At 39.1% G+C, this 25414-nt stretch overlaps 1 protein-coding gene across 1 annotated transcript in view; it reads left to right on the plus strand.

Moving 5' to 3' along the window:
• mmp15a (matrix metallopeptidase 15a) overlaps positions 1–25414 on the plus strand; it is a 40124-nt gene that overhangs the window by 5362 nt on the left and 9348 nt on the right. The window contains exons 3-9 of the mRNA XM_061970242.1: positions 2147–2266; positions 2329–2642; positions 6969–7130; positions 10041–10396; positions 13126–13264; positions 24645–24795; positions 24872–24987. Of these exons, the coding sequence (XP_061826226.1) occupies positions 2147–2266; positions 2329–2642; positions 6969–7130; positions 10041–10396; positions 13126–13264; positions 24645–24795; positions 24872–24987 (1358 nt within the window). The remainder of the gene's footprint in view (positions 1–2146; positions 2267–2328; positions 2643–6968; positions 7131–10040; positions 10397–13125; positions 13265–24644; positions 24796–24871; positions 24988–25414) is intronic.

Below are 25414 nucleotides of genomic sequence, written 5' to 3' on the forward strand. Positions count from 1 at the left end.
TATTTCACTTTTGTTTGTTAAGTACATAACTCCACATGTGTTCATTCATAGTTTAAATGCCTTCAGTGACAATCTACAATGTAAATAGTCATGAAAATGACTATTTCAGATTGTCACTGAAGGTATATATATATATATATATATATATATATATATAGATATATATATATATATGATGGACCTCCATATACATACACACACATATTGGAACCTCAATTTTTGCACTTAATGGTTTCTTGAACAGGGTTTGTAAATATAAAAAATATATATTGAAGCAAATTTCCCCATACGAAACAATGTACACATGAAAAATGGGTTCCAGCCTCGACAAAAGTCTGTTTTAATAAAAGTTTGTACACTTTCAACACAATATAACGCACTATACAGTACTATGTATCAAACAAACATGATAAATGGGTGATGATCAACTTTCTATTTAATAGCAAAGTCAACACAGACACACGGTCACTAGCCCTGTGGTGCACTCACAGTTTGAAATCACAAAACTCCTTAAATTTAACAGCCAGATCGCCACAAAGATTAGGAATGGTAAAAATAAAATCCTCTTGACCTTGTTGGTTAATCTTCTTGGCAGGGAGCGTGAGCAGGAAAAATGCACTGTCGACAACGCTGTGGATACCTCTTAAATGTTTGTCCTTTTTTTTTTTTTTTTTAAACCCATTGAGCTAGCACAACTAGAAAAGACACTTAAGAGTTCATAAATCGAGGTTTCGCTTTTACAGTTTGAGTCAAATGAACAGTCCAACCTCAGAATCATGACCACATCAAACTGAAATCATATGTCCCTCTTCTAAAGTGGTTATGTTATTCATGTAGGTTTGATTGTTTGTTCGAACAAGAATACCAAAAACATTTTTTTGAATGTAAATAATACGTTGAATCTTGAAGATTAAATCAGGCATACGCAGGAGGTGTTATCTGTCAAATTGTACACGTTTGAGTGGCCTTGTTGGAGGTCTCTGCTCGACTGAGAACCAATCTAGTTGTAGTTCTATATCAGGGGTCACCAACGCGGTGCCCGCGGGCACCAGGTAGCCCGTAAGGACCAGATGAGTAGCCTGCTGGCCTGTTCTAAAAATAGCTCAAATAGCAGCACTTACCAGTGAGCTGCCTCTATTTTTTAAATGTTATTTATTTACGAGCAAGCTGGTCTCGCTTTGTTCGACATTTTTAAGAGAGACAAAACTCATAGAATTTGAAAATTCAAGAAAATATTTGAAAGACTTGGTCTTCACTAACTGACAAAGAAACAGATAACAGATTTGGTGTTCAGTTCAAAGTGTGACATGATTTATTTAAAAATTTTAGAGTTGACTTTTGTATTTTACATGAGTTATTATTTGTACAAACATGGTGCAAAGTCATTCATGATTTGTTAAAAAATGTTAGTGGCTAGCTAGTTAAAATGGGATATTGGGATTTCACAAGACTGTCTTAGAAGTGATCATTTGAAAATGTTCAATTTGAAAAATTTGCACTTAGAGAAAATATAAAAATAAAGTGTTGCATATTGATATTTATCTGTTTCTATATATATTTATTGTGAGAAATCATTAAGATGATCAATGTTTCCACAAAGATAAATATCATTAATTATTAATAATAACATAGAGTTAAAGGTAAATTGAGCAAATTGGCTATTTCTGGCAATTTATTTAAGTGTGTATCAAACTGGTAGCCCTTCGCATTAATCAGTACCCAAGAAGTAGCTCTTGGTTTCAAAAAGGTTGGTGACCCCTGTTCTATATGTACGGCAGCATTTTTGCAACTCAAATGCAGAGTATTTAAATTCTTACATCAGGGGTGTTCAAAATGTGGCAATTTTTTAGCACAGATTACGTTTCTTATTGGCCGTTTGGCATATTATAAAAATTAATAAAAATTGTAATCTATTAATTGATAATACACTAAATTGCCTTATCGTCGATGTCACCAAGCTAAGAATGTTTTGTTGACACAAGTCAGCAGATATTGACCCACATTAGATTGTTTTTTAGCATCTTTGTTGTACAAAAAAGTATCAAAGTGGCCCACCTTTCAATTGCTCTGGAAAAGGTTTGCACACCTGTGTTTTATGTAGCAAATGTGAAAGTCAATTTAAAAATGTACGTTACTGTACGTGTAGAGCCATGCGTCGACCTCGCTGTGGCCTCCCTGACAAAAAAGCCGACGCTGAAGATGGAGCGAGGAGGAGACGCTACGCCCTTACTGGACAACGGTGGGACAAGGACCACCTCACCTACAGGTACACCTCACCGACACATACAGGATGTATTGTATGCAACATGACACGTGTGTCTGCATCAGCATATTGGAGCAGCACATCCCGCCCACACTGGGAACAGGGCGGATGCACGATGCCATCCGTCGAGCCTTTGACGTGTGGAGAAAGGTCACGCCGCTCACCTTCCAAAAGTTAACGGCTCCACAAGGCAACAGCAGCGGGGCTGAGCTCGCCGACATCCTGCTGTTGTTTGCCTCTGGTTTCCATGGTGACATGTCCTTGTTTGACGGCGAGGGGGGCGCGCTGGCCCACGCCTTCTACCCTGGGCCGGGAATGGGTGGGGACACACACTTTGATGCAGACGAACCTTGGACTTTGGACAGTCCAAACATTCAAGGTAGGCGGCTTGTTTTTTTCCCCTACATCTTCTATGGCCACATCACTCACAAATGACTACAAAACCTATTCAACTATTCATCTTTATTCTTCCTGTTTGCTGAGTGACTGCCTGGAAACTCCTCAGGCAGTTTTATTTTATCTTTGCACAAGCCCTGGCGCTCTTATTTTGGTTCTACTTCCTGTTTGGCTGCACCTTCACTTTCTGCTCAGTTTCCTGCCAGGGCACCTGTTTCTGTTTTTAATTGATTCTATTTAGGTTCTCCTCCTGCTCCTTGCCAGTGCTGGATCATTGCCTTTTGTCAGTGTGCTGCCGCTACGTGCCTCGCACTAACCTTTCATAAAGAATTAAATTATTTGACCTTCTGCGTCTTTATCCTGAGATCACGCCATCGACCGCCACCATGAAACACATGGCGTTTATGCCAGGGGTGTCAAACATATGGCCTGGGTTTTATCCGGCCCGCGGGATGAGTTTGCCAAGTATAAAAATGAGCTGAAATTCTTGAATGAAAGAGACTGCTATTCTAAATGTGTCCACTAGATGTCGCAATAGCAATTCTTTGTATCTTTGTAGATTATACCAGTGGTCCCCAACCACTGGGCCGGTACCGGTCCGTGGATCGATTGGTACACAAGAATAAAAAAAAAAAATTTTTTTATTTTTTATTTTATTAAATCAACATAAAAAACACAAGATACACTTACAATTAGTGCACCAACCCAAAAAACGTCCCTCCTCCATTTACACTCATTCAAGTGAAGTTAATTATATTTATATAGCGCTTTTCTCTAGTGACTCAAAGCACTTTACATAGTGAAACCCAATATCTAAGTTACATTTAAACCAGTGTGGGTGGCACTGGGAGCAGGTGGGTAAAGTGTCTTGCCCAAGGACACAACGGCAGTGACTAGGATGGCGGAAGCGGGGATCGAACCTGGAACCCTCAAGTTGCTGGCACAGCCGCTCTACCAACCGAGCTATACCGCCCCATAAAACCACAAAAGGGTTGTTTCTTTCTGTTATTAATATTTCTGGTTCCTACATTATATATCAATATAGATCAAAACAGTCTGCAGGGATACAGTCCGTAAGCACACATGATTGTATTTATTTATTGTATTTATGTCCGTGGGACAAATTTTCAAGCGTTGACTGGTCCGCAGTTACAAAAAGGTTGGGGACCACTGGATTATACTACATATGTAAAAAAACAAAAAACACATGATGTTAGTGCACCAGTCGAGGAAAATGAGCAAACTACATAAATAACATACCGTAATTTGATTTTGGTATAATTTTTTTATCTTGATAGATTGAAAATTAACACTAATGAGTTGACTGATGAACATTATCACATAATTTATTCAGAAAATAAAAATAACGACAAATAAAGGTAGAATACTATTAACCGCGACATGTAAGTGTAAAAAAAACCCCATCAACATTATGATTTGTACATTTTCAGAATGTGCTTGTTCGGTTTTTAAACAAAGAAAACAATCTGAAATTGTCTTTATTTTTAAGTTATCGTGCCGTGATTTTACCAGTACGGCCCACTGGGAGTAGATTTTTCTCCATGTGGCCCCCTATCTAAAATGGGTTTGACACCCCTGGTTTATGGTGATAAAATGTTATAAAGGGCATTACAATCATTAAACAAAAATTGTACTATAAATATAAGCAAATAACGTTAAAAAAAATCAGTTAAGTGTGAATTTTACCAAATATATATATATATATATATATATATATATATATATATATATATATATATATATATATATATATATATACGTATATATATATATATATATATATATATATATATATATATATATATATATATGTATATGTGTGTATGTATGTTACATGTACATTAGGGTTGTCCTGGTACCAAAATATATTTCCAATACTTTTCGATACTTTTCAAAATAAAAGGGACCACAAAAAAAAATCTTATTTGGCTTAATTTTAACAAACAATTTTATGATACGTTAAACATATGGTTCCTATTGCACTCAAACAAGATTAAAATAAGAATTTATAGGCATTAAACACATTGGGATTTTCTTGTTGCACTCAAAGAACAATTTACAATTTTATATACCGGTATTACATATTTCCTGCCGTAATCTAGGAATAGAATAGAAAGCTTTATTGACACTGTATTAAATGCTTCATGATTTATGGTTGCCACTCTTGGTCTGTGCTTTAAGAAAAATACAATTGTTAGTAAATAATAAAAAATAATACTATGGCTGAATATACACGGATAAGAAATGTCGCAGGTAAAACTCACATTGTTAAAGATAAAATACAAATTGTAGCAATTTGTTACAAAATTCAGTCATTTCCCTTGCATCACGACGTGGGCGGTTTGGACTCCGCTAATACTGTCGATCTGTCTGCATGTTATTTAATTGTTAAGCTCAGTTTGAAGCAAAGGTGGAAATACTTTAATCATGCCACTTCTGGTGAGGCATGTTTTAAAGCTGCGCTTGCAGTGTGGCACTTCCGTGTTTAGAGCGTCTTTTGAACGATAGTTTTGAAGCCTAAATACCGTCGTATTTCGCTTCATGCACCCTTTTTATTAACCAGTAAAATTGTCTTTATTTGCCATTGTTCCTCTACTCGCTGTTCCTTCTTGTGCGTGCTGACACACTCAACATGCTCCGCCGCTCTGTAAGTCACCACAGCATGAGGATGAAAAAAAATACTGGTATTTTTTAAAGGGAGTATAGTATCATTTTTAATTCATTATTATTGTGGTACTTTATTAGTACCGCTATACCGTACAACCAGAGTATGTATGTATGTATGTATGTATGTATGTATGTATTTACTTACTTGCTATTTATTTATTTATTAACTTCTTATCCAAACTGTACTTTAAAACTCTCTTTCCTTTTGTATTAGTTGACACATTCTCCTGCTGGCCACTAGACTCTCCCTAATTTTGTCTCAATATTTCCTGTTTTTCTCTTTAAGTACTTATAGCCTTTGTTTTACATCCTGTCTCTGCACGTCTTCCAGACTGTGCTCATCTGCTTCTCATCACTTATTTAATTCTTGTGTATTTATTCTCTCTGCTAGTTTTGCTTCGCTTGTAAAACCCCATCCTGGCGTGGGATAGATACAGCAGTGTTTCTTAACCATAGAGCCCCTAGAGGGCGACAAAAAATATCTGATTCTCAGCTGTGGTCCTGTATGAGCCACAGCTGAAGTCATAGAGAAGTTTCTTAAGTGCAAAAATTATGACTAAAGTGGTGAAGCTGTATTTTCATTTGCACTTGTTTTTTTAAGAAACACGAATATTATTTACTATCAATTTAAGTAGAACGTACTTATTTTAGCACTGCAATTGTATGTAGTAAATGTATTTTTAATCAGTTTGTATGACTCCTATCGTTTAAACCGTTTGACCTAAGCCTTGATAATCTTTGTGATTAACACATGCTTTCATATAATTTGACAAGGTTGTAAACTATATTTAAGTTAGATATAATTACTGAATACTAGGGTTGTCCGATAATGGCTTTTTGCCGATATCCGATATTCCGATATTTTCCAACTCTTTAATTACCGATACCGATATCACCCGATATATACAGTCGTGGAATTAACACATTATTATGCCTAATTTGGACAACCAGGTATGGTGAAGATAAGGTACTTTAAAAAAAATTTTATAAAATAAAATAAGATAAATAAAAAATATTTTCTTGAATAAAAAAGAAAGTAAAACAATATAAAAACAGTTACATTGAAACTAGTAATTAATGAAAATTAATAAAATTAACTGTTAAAGGTTAGTACTATTAGTGGACCAGCAGCACGCACAATCATGTGTGCTTACGGACTGTATCCCTTGCAGACTGTATTGATATATATTGATATATAATGTAGGAACCAGAATATTAATAACAGAAAGAAACAACCCTTTTGTGTGAATGAGTGTAAATGGGGGAGGAAGGTTTTTTGGGTTGGTGCACTCATTGTGAGTGTATCTTGTGTTTTTTATGTTGATTTAATAAAAATAAAAAAATAAACCAAAAAACCGATACCGATAATAAAAAAAACGATACCGATAATTTCCGATATTACATTTTAACGCATTTATCGGCCGATAATATCGGCAGACCGATATTATCGGACATCTCTACTGAATACGGTTAAAATCAAGAGTAAGTCTTCTAATTCAGTCAGTGTTAATATTTGGGTGGGACCCGGGCCCCTCTAGTGAAAAAGTTGGGCTCTGAAGTCAAAAAGGTTGATAATAAAGGCTGCACAATGTGGATATCACCATTATGGTCTGTGTTGCAGGTGTTGATCTCTTCTTGGTGGCGGTGCACGAGCTCGGTCACGCTTTAGGCCTGGAGCACTCCGACAATCCCGACGCCGTCATGGCTCCCATCTATCAGTGGATTCACACACACAACTTCACGCTGCATGCTGATGACATCCAGGGAATACAGTACATATATGGTGAGACACACACACACACATTCACACACACACACACACACACACACACACACACACACACACACACACACACACACACACACACACGTTACCATATTTTTCGGACTATACGGCGCTCTTAAAATCCGTTCATTTTCTCAAAACTCGACCATGCGCCTTATAACCCGGTAATTTGGTTGTGCTTACTGACCTTGAAGCAAATTTATTTGGTACATGGTGAAACTATACGTGTGACAAGTAGATGGTAGTCACACACAAGAGATATGTGTAGACTGCAATATGATTCAAGTAAACAACACAAAAATGTTATGTTTTATTGAAAATATAGAACATTACACAGGGCGCTCAAAAATCTATCAAAATGTTTTAGTACGACTTTGGTAAGCCATGAAGCCGCACCGCTTGATGGATTGTACTGTGCTTCAACATACAAGTATTATTATGGTGTGTGTATAAGGTAAGACATATTATCTGGCGTTTTGTTTTGCAATATTATGCAAAACCAACTTTTCTTACCTTCTGGTACCTGCTGATCTGTATTTGGGATCTGCATAAATCCTGAAAATTTGCGTATGTCCGCCTTTGTAGTCCGTGCCGACACTGTAGTCGATAAGCTTCTTCTTTTTCTCTATCTTCTTGTTATGGGACATTTATCCTCCGCTGTTGCCATTTCTAATATAAAGTAGTGTAAAGTTCTTACTTATATCTGTCAGTAAACCCGCCATGAAAGCACTAAAATATACCGGTGTAGTGAGTTTACATTATTCACCCACTTCAGTTATTAAAGAGTTCCGGTCGGACGTTTTTTCACGGGACACATTTTCGGCCTTGTTGTTGCACTAGTGAGCCACGGATGAGGAGATGCTGCTCCGTTATTGATTGAAGTAAAGTCTGAATGTCATTAAAACAGTTAGCTCCATCTTTTGACACTTCTTCAACTCCCGTCATTGCACGCTAAACCGCTACAACAAAGATAACGGACAAAAGACCCTGCCGAAGGTGAGCCACGTAAATAAGATCCCCCACAAAACGGCGCATCCTGAAGCGACTGTCAGAAAGCGGCTTGAAGATGATCTGTAAAACATAATCTATGCAACATTTTGACCAAAAAACCACCATTACATGTTATGTAGACCACAAGGAAGGGTTTTATATTGAGAAAAAAATCTTAATAATACGACCCCTTTAATGCGCCTTATAATCCGGTACGCCTTTTGTATAAAAATAGACCTGAATAGACCCGCTCATCGGCAGTGCGCCTTATAACTCGGTGCACCCTATAGTCCGGAAAATACGGTATATATTATGTCTGCAGTCAGACCGCCTCACCTCTTTTAAACACTCGTAATGCACATTTTACATTTCAGTCGACCTCATTCAGATACAGTAAATATCAAGAACACCATCCGGGTCGGAGAGATGGTTTGTATTTAGGCATATGTATTTTGATAGTGTGTGTGCATTACAGTGCATACTGTCAAGTGTAAGAACAAAAGAGTGGATTTTAGGAAAAAAATACTAAAAACTAGTGAAATCAGTGCATCTAGTTAATTGTTCTTGATAAAAAAAATCCTAAATAAGATATGTAAATCTAGAAATGAGCAAAACCTTTATTTTTTTTTTTTATTTTTTTTTATTTATTTTTTGTCTTGTCCAGCTTCTCAGGCAAATCATATAGTTGATGTAGATGCCCATATCGGCTGTTCAGATTTACTTTACAAAAGAGAAGTGTAGGATACTTCTCTTGTTGCCTTATTTGTATTGGACTTTATTAAATTTATTTATATTATCATTTGGTGCAGCCGGGCCAGAGCAGGAGGGGATAGAAAGAGGAAAAAAAAGAAGACAGAGGGGGAAATTGTGGGGACAAGAGGGGGATTAGACAGAGAGACAACAACAGCAAACACAACAACAACAACAACAATAGAGCAACATCAGCAAATACGACATGTACAAATATGATGGTAAACGTGATAGCAAATAAACAGTTAGCGAAAATAAAAAATAATACAGAAATGACAATGAGCATTATTACACTACAAATGGAGCAATACAAATACCAATAGAAATAGCGCTATTGATAATGAACAATACCAATAATTTACCTCTATTATCAACAATACAGTTGTTCAAATGCAACAATACATATACGTAATGATAACTTGAGATACGAAAGAATGCAGAAAAATGGAGGGGAAGAAAGAGAAACAAAACCTTTAAGATAGACATAAATATTTTATTCTGAAAACAATCATTATTCAACTTGCAATTTTTTAATTAAGCATCCTTGGGATGTTGCAGAATATTTAAACAAGATTTTCTATATGGGGAAAACCAAAATATCTTATTTGGAATATTTATTTTCTTAATTTTAAAATTTTTACACTATAATAGACAAAATATAATTATTCATGCTAAAATTAAGATGTCAATGACTTAAAACAGCACCATTTTAACATGTAGCAGGCCTTGTAAAAAGAAAAACAAACTTTTTGAAAATGTGTAAAAACAATAGTATAATGTAGTACTAACAACTACAGTAGTTTTATAAAGTAATGTAATAATAATGTACAGCTTTTACCTTTGAGAGTGAACCTCTACAGTACCTCCTTCCAGCTGCTTCTCTGTCAAAGACACCATCAGCAGCTTTTCCATATTTTCATTGATCCATGTCCACTTTAAGATATTTTATTTTCTAAGTTTCAACTTATTATGTAACAGTGTTTTTGTCTCTTAGCAACCGGTGGCACTGTTTATTTCCAAAGTAGTCAGCGTCGAAGAAATGAGCTGGGCCGTTAAATGGAAGAAACATTGTCTTTGAGTAATGGAGAGGATGATGTTATGAAAATGGTTTTCAAATGCCACCCACAAGCTCCTGGAAACCACGTCTTGTACTTCTTTCTCTTCCAGGTCCTCCTCTCGCCACTCAGGCCCCTCCCAAGTCTCCTCCGTCCTCCGATGGCTATCCTGAAGCTGAATCAACCACCGCTCCTCCCGAGGATGCCAAACCTGACATACCGAACCCGACCGAAAGAGCCCCGCGTGTCCCGAGCGAGCCTGAAATAACCCCTGGCACAACTCCCCGCCATCCCGCCATCGCCACAACCGCCCGTCCTGATCCTGTCACCCCGCCCATCAGAAAAGACGTTCCCCTGCCTCCGCCTACCCGGCGGCTTCCCAAGCAGCCTGACAACGCGGCCCCTGACATCTGTGACGGCGACTTTGACACAGTCACCTTGCTGAGGGGGGAGATGTTTGTGTTCAAGGTGAGAAATGCACAATTTAGACTAGGGGTGCCCATTACGTCGATCGCGAGCTACCGGTCCATCGTGGAGGGTGTGTCAGTCCATCGCCAGCCAGGCATTCAAAAAATAGACCTAAAAATTAGTGATCACAAATTTTCACTATGACGTCGCTTTCATCACTTGATTGACATTCGCGGCATCCGAGGGTCTTGTGAGATGACGCTGGCTGCTGCGAGATCATTATTAAGAAAAAATAACCGACAGGAAGGCGAGAAACACTTTTTATTTCAACAGACTCTTGCGCCGTTGTCGTGGGAAATTCTGTATCCCTGAAATATTTTGTATCTCCTACCGCGGGAGCGCACATGGGGCGGAGCTCTGTGACTTGTTCAGACAGTGGCAGCACTTCCGTGTTATTAGCGATGTCAGGGATTATAAATATTATGTATCCCTACTAACTTTTTTTGTGATTAATAACAAGAGTCTAAATTCACAAGTTTTGTTGTTGATGATGCGAAGTATCTACAGAATCAAACACATGATGTTAGTATACCAATTGAGGAACATAGAGGGGCTGGCACATTTTATGGCAGCACAGAAATATGCTGAAATATTATGTATACTACGGCTGTGAATCTTTGGGTGTCCCACGATTCGATTTAATATCGATTCTTGGGGTCACGATTCGATTCAAAATCGATTTTTGTTCAATTCAACACGATTCTCTATTCATTCAATACATAGGATTTCAGCAGGATCTAACCCAGTCTGCTGACATGCAAGCAGAGTAGTAGAATTTTGTAAAAAGCTTTTATAATTGTAAAGGACAATGTTTTATCAACTGATTGCAATAATGTACATTTGTTTTAACTATTAAATGAACCAAAAATATGACTTATTTTATCTTTGTGAAAATATTGGACACAGTGTGTTGTCAAGCTTATGAGATGCGATGCATGTGACACTATTGTTCTTTTTTTTTTATTTTTATTTTTTTTTATAAATATCTAATGATAATGTCAATGAGGGATTTTTAATCACTGCTATGTTGAAATTGTAACTAATATTGATTCTGTTGTTGATAATATTCATTTTTGTTTTACTACTTTTGGTTTGTTCTGTGTCATGTTTGTGTCTCCTCTCAATTGCTCTGTTTATTGCAGTTCTGACTGTTGCTGGGTCGGGTTTGGTTTTGGAATTGGATTGCATTGTTATGGTATTGCTGTGTATTGTTTTGTTGGATTTATTAATCAAAAAAATTAAACAAAATAAATACATTTTAATAAATAAATAAATAAATAAATTTAAAAAAAATTAGAATCGATTCTGAATCGCACAACGTGAGAATCGCGATTTGAATTTGAATCGATTTTTTTCCCACACCCCTAATGTATATCCTACTAACTTTTTTTGTAATTGATAAAATGAGTCCAAAATCACAAGTTTTGTACAATGCCAAGTCCGTACATATAATCCACATGTTAGTGCATAGCTTGACGGACATACGTGGGACACATTTTCTGGCATAAAATATGTGTTTTTTTTCTTTAACATGGAATTAAGTCTACACTGTAGTCTGTGTTCCCATTATATTGGTGTTATTTTTAAATTTATCAGAAGATTAAATAAATAATAAACCAAATTACAGGATGTTATTGATGTCATTTGCAGAAAATAGCAGGCTGATTAATCGATTAAAGTACAACACAACCCCGAAGGGAATAAGCGGTTTGATTGATTGATTGATTAAAACTGTTATTAGTAGATTGCACAGTACAATACATATTCCGTACAATTGACCACTAAATGGTAACACCCGAATAAGTTTTTCAACTTGTTTAAGTCGGGGTCCACGTTAATCAATTCATGGTATAAATATATACTAAAGTAGTAAATGGATGGATGGATGGACGTCATGCACGGATGATCAAAAGCATTTATTTGGGTAGGAATGTCACATGTTACATCAACAACATTTTTGACAATCAAGGCATGATCGTAATAATCCACATTTTGTATCATTGACATCGCTAATAACACGGATGTGCTGCCGCTGTCTGAACAAGGAGCAGAGCTCCGCCCCCGTGCGCGCTCCCGCGGCAGTGGATACAAAATATTTGAGGGATACAGATTTTCGCACTACGCCGTACCTGCCGTCAAAACTCTAAAGTTCCTGTCTTCACAATAAAAGCCCTGCTTCATCCTGCCTGCGCTAACAAAATAAGAGTCTAAAGAAACTGGTTACGGAGTTTGCCGCCAATGTATTTCTTGTAAAGTGTATAAAAAGGAGTATGGAAGCTGGACAAATAAGATGGCAAAAAGCAACCACTTTCATGTGGTATTGGACAAAAAGGAGGACTTTTTTTCTCCTCCATTTGAAAATGTGGACGTTATCCGCACCACTGTCTGATTCCAATCAATGCAAGTAATCAAAATCAGGTAATACACCAACTTATATTCTTGTCTTCATGAAAGAAAGGAATCTATATGTGTTAAACATGCTTGTATTATCATTAAACACATTTAACTTGTTAACAAAAATGTATCTTTCATAAATAAATAAATATAAATTATATATATGAACGAGGTAGGTCCCTTCAACTTGGTCAATTGAAAAGTAGCTCGCCTGCAGAAAAGGTGTGGGCACCCTTGGTTTAGATCGACAAAGTTCAATTTGGACTGACTAACAAACACAACAGCGATTCAAGGGGGACTAGATGATGTATTGTTTCCTTTACTTCTGCACGCAGGGTCGCTGGTTTTGGCGAGTTCGTCGGAACCGCGTCCTGGACAACTATCCCATGCCGATATCGGTCTTCTGGGGTGGTCTTCCGAGTGATATCGACGCCGCTTATGAACGCCACGATGGCAAATTTGTCTTCTTCAAAGGTATGTTCTCACCTGACTTTCATCAGCATGGTCTGTCACGCTCGACCGATTCCTGCGTTTTTTTTCTCGACGATCGACGGTGGCCGACAGAGGCAAACGCACTGCAAAGTACAAAACACACGCTAACCGCCAAAAGACATGCAACTTCACAAAACGACAACATCCAGTGGAAATACGATGAAACATAAATTAACTATGGCGTGTCAATTGGGACAAAATTAAACAAATAAATATTTACAAATAATGACTTAAATGTGTGGGCAGCACGGTGGGGAGGGGTTAGTGCATGTGCCTCACAACACGAAAGTACTGAGTTCAATCCCGGGCTCGGGATCTTTCTGTGTGGAGTTTGCATGTTCTCCCCGTGACTGTGTGGGTTCCCTCAGGGTACTCCGGCTTCCTCCCACCTCCAAAGACATGCACCTGGGGATAGGTTGATTGGCAACACTAAATTGGCCCTAGTTTGTGAATGTTGTCTGTCTATCTGTGTTGGCCCTGCGATGAGGTGGCGACTTGTCCCGTGTGTAACCTGCCTTCCGCCCAAATGCAGCTAAGATAGGCTTCAGCACCCCCTGCGACCCCGAAAGGGACAACCGGTAGAAAATGGATGGACGTAAATGTGTCAATGAATAAATTTTGAATTACATACACGTGTATTAAGTGTCTCATTAATGTATTTGATGTAAAATTATTAGTGCTTTTCTCTGTTTACATAGTGAAACCCATGATCTGAGTTACATTTAAACCAGGAGCAGGTGGGAAAGTGCCTTGCCCAAGGACACAACGGCAGTGACTGGGATGGCGGAAACGGGGTACGAAATATAGGAAAAAACACTCTCCAAAAAAACGCAATAAAACAAAAATAAAGAGGTGCACGGCAAAAAGTGTACGTAAAGAAAAAGCAAGGCCAGCAACACTTGTGTCCTTCTAATAATTATAATATAAACTGCACGACAAAACACAGACCAGTTTCGACAATGTCTTCGTCAGTGTGCGATTTCCAACAGGAAGTGAAGCGCTTAAATAGTCACAGCTGTGGTCAATCCATTGATATAATAAATCAAGAACAACTTCAAAAATGAAAGTGCACAAATAATACACAAAATAAAAACTTTAGTGCACAAATAATACACAAAATAAAAACTTTTACAAAATAAATCAAAGACTCAGTACCAACGTTCCCTCTAAGGTACGCGTCTGTGCAATTGCGCACTGCTTAAGCATCCTCTGCGCACGGCAAATCTATGCCAAAATCAAATAAAAAAATAAGCGCATAACAATTTTGGACACACGGACACGACAGAGAAAACAGTTTTTGTCATCATTGTTCAAATATTGTAACGTCTGTCGAGACGCTTTGAGGACATGAATTCCATCTATCACTTTACTGAGCAAAACTCTTTATTGTCGGCCATAAACACATCACCAAAACATTAGTAAAAAAAATGATATCTAGCAAAACTGGTCATTTTCTGCAGTACAAACCAGACCAAAAGCAACTTTGTTATATCAACAGCAGCCGCTCGCTCTTTTTCAATTGCGCCATCACATGCACATATGGCACTTAGCCAGTGATGCGTTTACAGCCACACAAAAAGTCGGACAACTCCAACACCACACATAAAGTGTCATTCCAGGTCGTTACACTATGATTTACCAATCAATTGTGTGCTTATTCTAGTGTCATTTATTAGGAATCTTAATTTATACATATTAATCATGAAATGCTGTTAGTATATTAAATAAATACTAATAAAAATATATTTTTTACAAACAGGTAATTGCAGGAATGTACACATGATCCCCTGCTTACATCTCATTGTGCAACATGTGAATGTTTTAATGGGAACTAAATGCAATGTCTGAAAGGGGTACAAACTATTTCCAAAGCAGGACCTCCACCCAGACAAACAATAGAAAATAACCTCATGGAAATGACTGCTGTCATTTGATTATAATAATAAGAGAATGTTGTCTGTCTATCTGTGTTGGCCCTGCGATGAGGTGGGGACTTGTCCAGGGTGTACCTCGCCTTCCGCCCGAATGCAGCTGAGATAGGCTCCAGCGACCCCGAAAGGGACAAGCGGTAGAAAATGGATAGATGGATGGAGATTGAACTTGTTATTTAGTCAGGTTTGGGACAGGTGTGCTGCTGGTGTAGCCACAGTGTGCACGTCTGATGTTGCTCACATGGGCTCCACTGAATGCTCAGGGAGTTTTTGCGTTTGCTCACACACATCAAAAATTAGAGGGAACATTGCTCAGTACAGTATCATAGGAAAATAAATAAAGCAATAAAAAAAAACATAACTAGGATAAATAAATAAAAATCGAACCGACAACCCTCAAGTTGCTGGCACGTCCGCTCTACTAACCGAGCCACATCACCTCATTAAGTATCGACTTCATTATTTCATTCATGATTTCATGATTTAATTGTTAGATTTTTTTTTTTTCATGAATTAATGACACATATTAGTAATTATTCAAACATTATGTTCAATTCTGTTCCATTTGGCCCTCCATAGTTAGCATGTTACTAGGACGTAAGCCCGACCAGTGGCGTCAAGGCCGGGAGGGATTTACAAACACATAAAGATGGCATACTGAAAAGGTGTTTTTGTACTTCTTTATAGCAATATCATAAAGCTACCAATTTAATGAGTTGTGTTTTCCCCATATTACATGTGTTTTGGGGGTTTGTGGGTGTTTGCCCCCTGTCAACCCCTGCAAAAAAATTTAACAGCTCAGCTCGACCACAAATTCAAATCGTGTGTTGAGATTTGAGTGGGTCAAACTCAAAGGAAACAGTGCAAAGTCAGCATGTTTCTCTTGCCAACTCGGAATTCAACACAGCTCTCCACATGCTTTCCTGTATGTGGACGTTGGGGACCCTTCATAACCTACTTTTACTGTAACAAGACATAAGCACTGACCTTAAAGTGAGGGGACAGCTGTTCCCAACAGCTGGTTCACTTTAATTGGCCTTTTTTTGAACAAATCAGTTCTTTACCTTCTGACAATACGGCAGTGAAAAGAAACAGAACATTTGACTGTGACCGCATTTGTGTGCATGCTTGTGTGTGTGTGTGTGTGTGTGTGTGTGTGTGTGTGTGTGTGTGTGTGTGTGTGTGTGTGTGTGTGTGTGTGTGTGTGTGTGTGTGTGTGTGTGTGTGTGTGTGTGTGTGTGTGTGTGTGTGTGTGTGTGTGTGTGTGTGTGTGTGTGTGTGTGTGCGTGCGTGCGTGCGTGCGTGCGTGCGTGCGTGCGTGCGTGCGTGCGTGCGTGCGTGCGTGCGTGCGTGCGTGCGTGCGTGCGTGCGTGCGTGCGTGCGTGCGTGCGTGCGTGCGTGCGTGCGTGCGTGCGTGCGTGCGTGCGTGCGTGCGTGCGTGCGTGCGTGCGTGCGTGCGTGCGTGCGTGCGTGCGTGCGTGCGTGCGTGCGCATACTGAAAAGGTGTTTTTGTACTTCTTTATAGCAATATCATAAAGCTACCAATTTAATGAGTTGTGTTTTCCCCATATTACATGTGTTTTGGGGGTTTGTGGGTGTTTGCCCCCTGTCAACCCCTGCAAAAAAATTTAACAGCTCAGCTCGACCACAAATTCAAATCGTGTGTTGAGATTTGAGTGGGTCAAACTCAAAGGAAACAGTGCAAAGTCAGCATGTTTCTCTTGCCAACTCGGAATTCAACACAGCTCTCCACATGCTTTCCTGTATGTGGACGTTGGGGACCCTTCATAACCTACTTTTACTGTAACAAGACATAAGCACTGACCTTAAAGTGAGGGGACAGCTGTTCCCAACAGCTGGTTCACTTTAATTGGCCTTTTTTTGAACAAATCAGTTCTTTACCTTCTGACAATACGGCAGTGAAAAGAAACAGAACATTTGACTGTGACCGCATTTGTGTGCATGCTTGTGTGTGTGTGTGTGTGTGTGTGTGTGTGTGTGTGTGTGTGTGTGTGTGTGTGTGTGTGTGTGTGTGTGTGTGTGTGTGTGTGTGTGTGTGTGTGTGTGTGTGTGTGTGTGTGCGTGCGTGCGTGCGTGCGTGCGTGCGTGCGTGCGTGCGTGCGTGCGTGCGTGCGTGCGTGCGTGCGTGCGTGCGTGCGTGCGTGCGTGCGTGCGTGCGTGCGTGCGTGCGTGCGTGCGTGCGTGCGTGCGTGCGTGCGTGCGTGCGTGCGTGCGTGCGTGCGTGCGTGCGTGCGTGCGTGCGTGCGTGCGTGCGTGCGTGCGTGCGTGCGTGCGTGCGTGCGTGCGTGCGTGCGTGCGTGCGTGCGTGCGTGCGTGCGTGCGTGCGTGCGTGCGTGCGTGCGTGCGTGCGTGCGTGCGTGCGTGCGTGCGTGCGTGCGTGCGTGCGTGCGTGCGTGCGTGCGTGCGTGCGTGCGTGCGTGCGTGCGTGCGTGCGTGCGTGCGTGCGTGCGTGCGTGCGTGCGTGCGTGCGTGCGTGCGTGCGTGCGTGCGTGCGTGCGTGCGTGCGTGCGTGCGTGCGTGCGTGCGTGCGTGCGTGCGTGCGTGCGTGCGTGCGTGCGTGCGTGCGTGCGTGCGTGCGTGCGTGCGTGCGTGCGTGCGTGCGTGCGTGCGTGCGTGCGTGCGTGCGTGCGTGCGCTGCCAGTTCAATGGATGTCATAAATGACGTCTACTGCCTGGCAGCTGTTGCTGCTGGCCCAACAGTCCAGAACCCCAAAACTCCTCCAGAGAGAGAAATAACTGATTGCATCATCCTTCAATCCCTGCTCCAGATGTGAACAGCTTTCACTTTTAATCAGGCTCAAATATTTTCTAAGAAAAATGTTGCAAAGTCAATGTGATGGAGGAAGCATATGTCTAAAATATTCAACCAGTAGTGTTGGAACGATCCAGTTTCAAGGAAATACAGGGCCAGCATTGAATCTAAATTATACTTTTTACTTGACATTTTTCAAGATCCTTGATTGGTTTTGTGGTTTTGCCTTTAATTTCTTGGTCATGATAATAATTCAAATTTTGTGGACAATTTACATCTCGCTCATAAACACATAACGCACTTCTGACCTCATTTACTAAGATCTAAACAGCGTGTGCAAACAATCAAATTGCGTGTACTATTAGTGGAGCGTGTTGCGCGTGATCTACCAAGACAATTGAAAATTGGCTCAGTCCGCATTGGTACTTAGCCACATACGTAGGTTGAGTTGAGTTTGACTTTATTTGGAACATGCATGCATACAGCATGATACATCACAATTTCCAGTTTCTCTTTTCAACATGTTCGAAAAGGAGTAGGAAGAAGCAGAGCTTATTTAATCCTACCCCTTTTCTTTTACATAACAGTTGCTAAAACTTTTGTTCACTTCCTGTTCTCAATTTATTCACAATATACTCCATAAGTAATCACAATAAAAATAAATAATAATTGGTGAAGTAAGAATGAAAGAATGGATGGATGAAATACATTCAGAATGTTTATCATGGTTCTTCTTCTTTGTACTTTGTAAACACTTTAAGTTTGAAGAGTTTCTTGAAGTGGATCATATTAGTACATTGATTGCTTTGCTTAATCCATTCCATAATTTAATTCCACATACTGATATACTGAAGGTCTTAAGTGTTGTACGTGCGTACAAATGTTTTAAATTACATTAAGGTACCTATACTCCCACATAAATACACAAATACAGTACATACATGCAGTACATACATCCACACGCACATTCACTGTACAAACATACATACACACATACTGTACATATACAAGCACATATGCATATAATCACGTTTCATTAAACATATACCGTATTTTTCGGACTATAAGTCGCAGTTTTTTTCATAGTTTGGCCGGGGGTGCGACTTATACTCGGGAGTGACTTATGTGTGAAATTATTAACACATTACCGTAAAATATCAAATAATATTATTTAGCTCATTCACGTAAGAGACTAGACGTATAAGATTTCATGGGATTTAGCGATTAGGAGTGACAGATTGTTTGGTAAACGTATAGCATGTTCTATATAGGGACGGCGTGGCGCAGTGGAAGAGTGGCCGTGCGCAACCCGAGGGTCCCTGGTTCAATCCCCACCTAGTACCAATCTCGTCATGTCCGTTCGTGTCCTGAGCAAGACACTTCACCCTTGCTCCTGATGGGTGCTGGTTAGCGCCTTGCATGGCAGCTCCCTCCATCAGTGTGTGAATGTGTGTGTGAATGGGTAAATGTGGAAGTAGTGTCAAAGCGCTTTGAGTACCTTGAAGGTAGAAAAGCGCTATACAAGTACAACCCATTTATCATTTATTTATCATTTATCATATGTTATAGTTATTTGAATGACTCTTACCATAACATGTTACGTTAACATACCAGGCACGTTCTCAGTTGGTTATTTATGTGTCATATAACGTACACTTATTCAGCCTGTTGTTCACTATTCTTTATTTTAAATTGCCTTTCAAATGTCTATTCTTGGTGTTGGCTTTTATCAGATACATTTCCCCAAAAAATGCGACTTATACTCCAGTGCGACTTATATATGTTTTTTTTCCTTCTTTATTATGCATTTTCGGCCGGTGCTACTTATATTCCGGAGCGACTTATACTCCGAAAAATACGGTATTAACGTTGTTCCCCTAAGGGAAACTGGGTAAAACACAGCACACTGACAAAGCTTAACCTATTGTTACTATAACAATCTACAAGGTTAATACAGTTCGCTTCTCTTTCTTCTCCTCCATTCATCTGCTTTCTTTTGTATTTCAAGTTATCATTACATATACAGTACAGGCCAAAAGTTTGGACTCACTTTCTCATTTCAATTAGTTTTCTTTAATTTCATGATTATTTACATTGTAGATTGTCACTGAAGGCATCAAAACTATGACACCTGTGAAGTGAAAACCATTTCAGGTGGCTACCTCTTGAAGCTCATCGAGAGAATGCCAAGAGTGTCCAAAGCAGTAATGCGAGCAAAGGGTGGCTATTTTGAAGAAACTAGAATATAAAACTTGTTTTTGTTTAGTTCTTCTTTTTTTGTTAAGTACATAACTCCACATGTGTTCATTCATAGTTTTGATGCCTTCAGTGACAATCTACAATGTAAATAGTCATGAAAATAAAGAACACACATTGAATGAGGAGAAGGTGTGTCCAAACTTTTGGCCTGTACTGTACATCCACACGCACATTCACTGTACAAACATACATATACACATACATGTACATATACAAGCACATATGCATACATACAGTCATGCATATAATCATGTTTCATCAAATATATATTAACGTTGTTCCCATAGGGCGGGGGTCGGCAACCCGCGGCGCCCTAGTTGGCTCTCTGGAGCTTTTTCAAAAATGTATGAAAAATGGAAAAAGATGAGGTGGAAAAAATATATTTTTTGTGTTAATATGGTTTCTGTAGGAGGAGAAACATGACACAAACCTTCCTAATTGTTATAAAGCACACTGTTTATATTAAACATGCTTCACTGATTCGAGTATTTGGCGAGCGCCGTTTTGTCCTACTAATTTTGGCGGTCCTTGAACTCACCTTAGTTTGTTTACATGTACAACTTTCTCCGACTTTCTAGGAAGTGTTTTATGCCACTTCTTTTTCTGTCTCATTTTGTCCACCAAACGTGTGTGTGAATGCACAAAGGTGAGTTTTGTTGATGTTATTGACTTGTTGGAGTGCTAATCAGGCATATTTGGTCACTGCATGACTGCAAGCTAATCGATGCTAACATGCTATTTAAGCTAGCTGTATGTACATATTGCATCATAATGCCTCATTTGTAGGTATATTTGAGCTCATTTAGTTTCCTTTAAGTCCTCTTAATTAAATTTATATCTCATGACACACTATCTGTATGTAATATGGATTTAATTTTTTTGCGGCTCCAGACAGATTTGTTTTTGTATTTTTGGTCCAATATGGCTCTTTCAACATTTTGGGTTGCCTACCCCTGGGGGAAACAGGGTAAAAACACGGCACACTGACAAAGCCTAACCTATGGTTACTATAACAATCTACAAGGTTAATACAGTTTGCTTCTCTCTCTTCCCCTCCATTTATCTGCTTTCGTTTGTAATTCAAGTTATCATGACATATATGTATTGTTGCATTTGCATTACATGTGTATCCTATAAAAGTTAGCCCATTAAGTACCTGTTTGTATAGTTTTATTAATCCATAACTGTTATTTTGAAAATAACTACATGCTTACAGGTAAACTAGCTAGCTGGTGATGCTTCCATTCATTCAGCTAGCTTAAAGCTAACAGTAAGCTAGCACCTTTACACCAGAACTATGCAGTGAACATTATTACATAAAAAAAAAAAAAAAAAACTTACAGGAATTTAATGAGGTCTGACTCGTCTCTGGCCCTTTTTTTATTCCAGTAATTACAATGTCCTCCGGTGTTAGTTTGTGACGAGCCAGAATACTACTGTTTAATACTCCGGTTACGGTACTTAGAATGCTGGTCTGTTGCCCAAACGTGGAGCTGTTGGAAGTACGGCATGCACTTTCGACCAACTCCACTCCTTCTTTCAATTTTTCGATTTTGTTATGAATTTGGTCGAAGGACCAAAAACAGCCTAAAGCAGCCATCCCATCTCTGTCTTGATTCCCTCCGAAATAGGGCACGTTCTCGTCGAGGTTTCAGATTTGTGCCAAAGAAACAATTTGTCTCCTCCCGACGTCCTAAGATTCACTGGTGTGCTCCATTAGGCCCTTATCCACCAAACGCTCAGGAACTTTTGGTTCCTGGAACCTCTAGTTCCTGGTACAAGGTTCCTGTAGAAGTGTGTGGTTTGTTTCCACCGAATTTCACAGTTCAGGCCAGGGTAGTTTATACAAATCAGGCTGATGACGTGTGGAGGAGTGGTTTAGTATATTTCTGATATCATGTAAATAAACAGACAATATGGTCATAGTTATTTTAGTAAAAAGTAGGGATGTCCGATAATATCGGACTGCTGATATTATCGGCCGATAAATGCTTTAAAATGTAATATCGGAAATTATCGGTATCGGTTTCAAAAAGTAAAATGTATGACTTTTTAAAACGCCGCTGTGTACACGGACGTAGGGAGAGGTACACAGCGCCAATAAACCTTAAAGGCACTGCCTTTGCGTTCTGGCCCAGTCACATAACATCTATGGCTTTTCACATTCACAAGTGAATGCGATGCATACTTGGTCAACAGCCATACAGTTCACACTGACGGTGGCCGTATAAAGAACTTTAACACTGTTACAAATATGCGCCACACTGTGAACCCACACCAAACAAGAATGACAAACACATTTCGGGAGAACATCCGCACCGTAACACAACATAAACACAACAGAACAAATACCCAGAACCCTTTGCAGCACTAACTCTTCCGGGACGCTACAATATACACCCCCGCTACCCCCTACCAAAACCCCTCCCCCGCCCACCTCAACCTCCTCATAGTCTCTCTCAGGGAGAGCATGTCCCAAATTCCAAGCTGCTGTTTTGAGGCATGTTAAATAAAATAAAATAAAGAACTTTGTGACTTCAATAATAAATATGGCAGTGCCATGTTGGCATGTTTTTCCATAATTTGAGTTGATTTATTTTGGAAAACCTTGTTACATTGTTTAATGCATCCAGCGGGGCATCACAACAAAATTAGGAATAATAATGTGTTAATTCCACGACTGTATATATCGGTATAGGTTGATATCGGTATCGGTAATTAAGAGTTGGACAATATCGGATATCGGTAAAAAAGCCATTATCGGACATCTCTAATAAAAAGTAAGTAAATGAAATACAAAGCAATTATATTCAAAACGATATGGCTTAAAAAAATAAAGTTGTTCATAAAAAGTCAGGCTTTTGTCCACAATGTCCAACAGTCAGAAAGTCGTCCTCGGTAAATGATGAATTCACGAGGGTCAGGCGATTGACTACAATGAACCCTAACTAACCCTAACCCTCCATCTTCTTGAATGACACGATGCATTAATATTGTCCTTGTAAATCACATGTGTCTAACTCATGGCCCGGGGGCCATATGTGGCCCGACACTTCATTTTATTTGGCCCTCAAAAGCCTGGAAATATGTATCAATGAAGTACTGTAACTTTTCTTACGAAATGTATTCTTTCTTTCTATTTTGGGAGAGAAAAAAATACGTACTTCATGTAATCGCTAATTATGTTAACTTACATATTGTCTAGTTATGCAAAATATATGATCAAACATTCAAACCATTTTTTTATCAAAATAAATACTAATAATGATTTCAAAGCAAGTTATCCATCAAATTGTGCAATGTAAAAGTAGCAATAGATTTCATGGTAAAATTGTGAAATTTACTGTGTTTTTTACAGCATTTTTCTCGAAATTGAAAAAAACAGTACTTTTTTACTGTAATAAACTGTGGTGCTGATTTGACATTTACAGTAATACACCAAAAAATCTACAGTTGTTCATTTGTGGTAAAAAAAACCCCAAAAAACTGGCAGTTTTTTTATTTACAGTTTTAAAAAAAAGAAGTTTATTTTACAGTAACATTCTGGCAACTGAGCTGCCTTTTTTTAACCATAAAAACAGCAGTACTGTTTTTCCATTTACAGCAGGGGTGTCAAACGTGCGGGCCGTATTAGGCCCGCAAACATGTTTTATCCGGCCCGCGGGATGAGTTTGCCAAGTATAAAAATGAGCCAAAATTTTGGAATGAAAGAAACTGCTGTTTTAAATGTGTCCACTAGATGTCGCAATAGCAATTCTTTGTATCTTTGTAGATTATGCTACATATGTAAAAAAAAATAAACCATGTGTTAGTGCACCAGTCGAGGAAAATGAGCAAACTACATAAATAACATACTGTAATTTGATTTTGATATTTTTTTATCTTGATAGATTGAAAATTAACACCAATGAGTTGACTGATGAACATTATCACATAATTTATTCAGAAAGTATAAATAACGACAATTAAAGTTAAAATATTATTATTCGCAACATGGAAGTGTAAAAAAAAACCAACAACATTATGATTTGTACATTTTCAGAATGTGATTGCTCTATTTTTAAACAAAGAAAACAATCTGAAGTTGTCTTCATTTTTAAGTTATCGTGCCGTGATTTTACCAGTCTGGCCCACTTGAGAGTAGATTTATCCCCATGTGGCCCCCGATCTAAAATTAATTTGACACCCCTGATTTACAGTAATATTCACACAATTTTGAGGTGAAATTATTGCAATTTACCATATTTTTTTTACATTTTAGTTTAAAAAATATCTACTAATAAAATGCATTAAAAAAAATTGTGTAATAATAGTATTCACTGTTAGAAGCGGCCCTCTGGGGCCAAACATTACTGCGATGAGGCCCTCAGTGAAAAGGACTTTGACACCTCTGTTGTAGATGATCGATACTGGATCTTCAGGGAAGCGGATTTACTTCCAGGATACCCACAACCCATTGGGCAATATGGCCAAGGAGTTCCCGCACACAGCATCGACACGGCAATCTGGTGGGAGCCAAACGGACACACCTACTTTTTCTCCGACGACAGGTGTCAGGCACTCGTACGCACTATCTACTACACACACGATGACATAATGAAACTAATGTTTGTTCTCTGTGCGCAGGTACTGGCGATACAACGAGGAGACCCGCAAGGCAGATCGAGACTTCCCAAAACCAATCGGCAGATGGGGCAAGATCCCTCGCTCGCCCAAAGGAGCCTTCCTCAGTGATGATGGCGGTAAAGAATCACTTCAACTCTGTCGTTGTCAATACGTGCAGCTTCAATTCATGGTAGTCCGGAGAATAATTTCACATTAGACCGGTGGAATTATTGCGTGGAAGACATAGAAGCCCAAAGAAAAATGTAATACAGAAAGAACAATTAGGCTGGCACAAGTCCAGCAGGGAGAAAAAGCGAGAGAGGAATAATAAAATCCGGTTTGAGGGCTTTGTGTCTTGTTCCTACTCTACCCACTAGGCCTAGTGGTTAGAGTGTCCGCCCTGAGATCGGTAGGTCGTGAGTTCAAACCCCGGCCGAGTCATACCAAAGACTATAAAAATGGGACCCATTACCTCCCTGCTTGGCACTCAGCATCAAGGGTTGAAATTGGGGGTTAAATCACCAAAATGATATCCGTGGTCACCGCTGCTGCTCACTGCTCCCC

Source organism: Nerophis lumbriciformis, linkage group LG10 (genome assembly GCF_033978685.3).
Source record: "Nerophis lumbriciformis linkage group LG10, RoL_Nlum_v2.1, whole genome shotgun sequence".
Lineage (NCBI taxonomy): Eukaryota > Metazoa > Chordata > Actinopteri > Syngnathiformes > Syngnathidae > Nerophis > Nerophis lumbriciformis.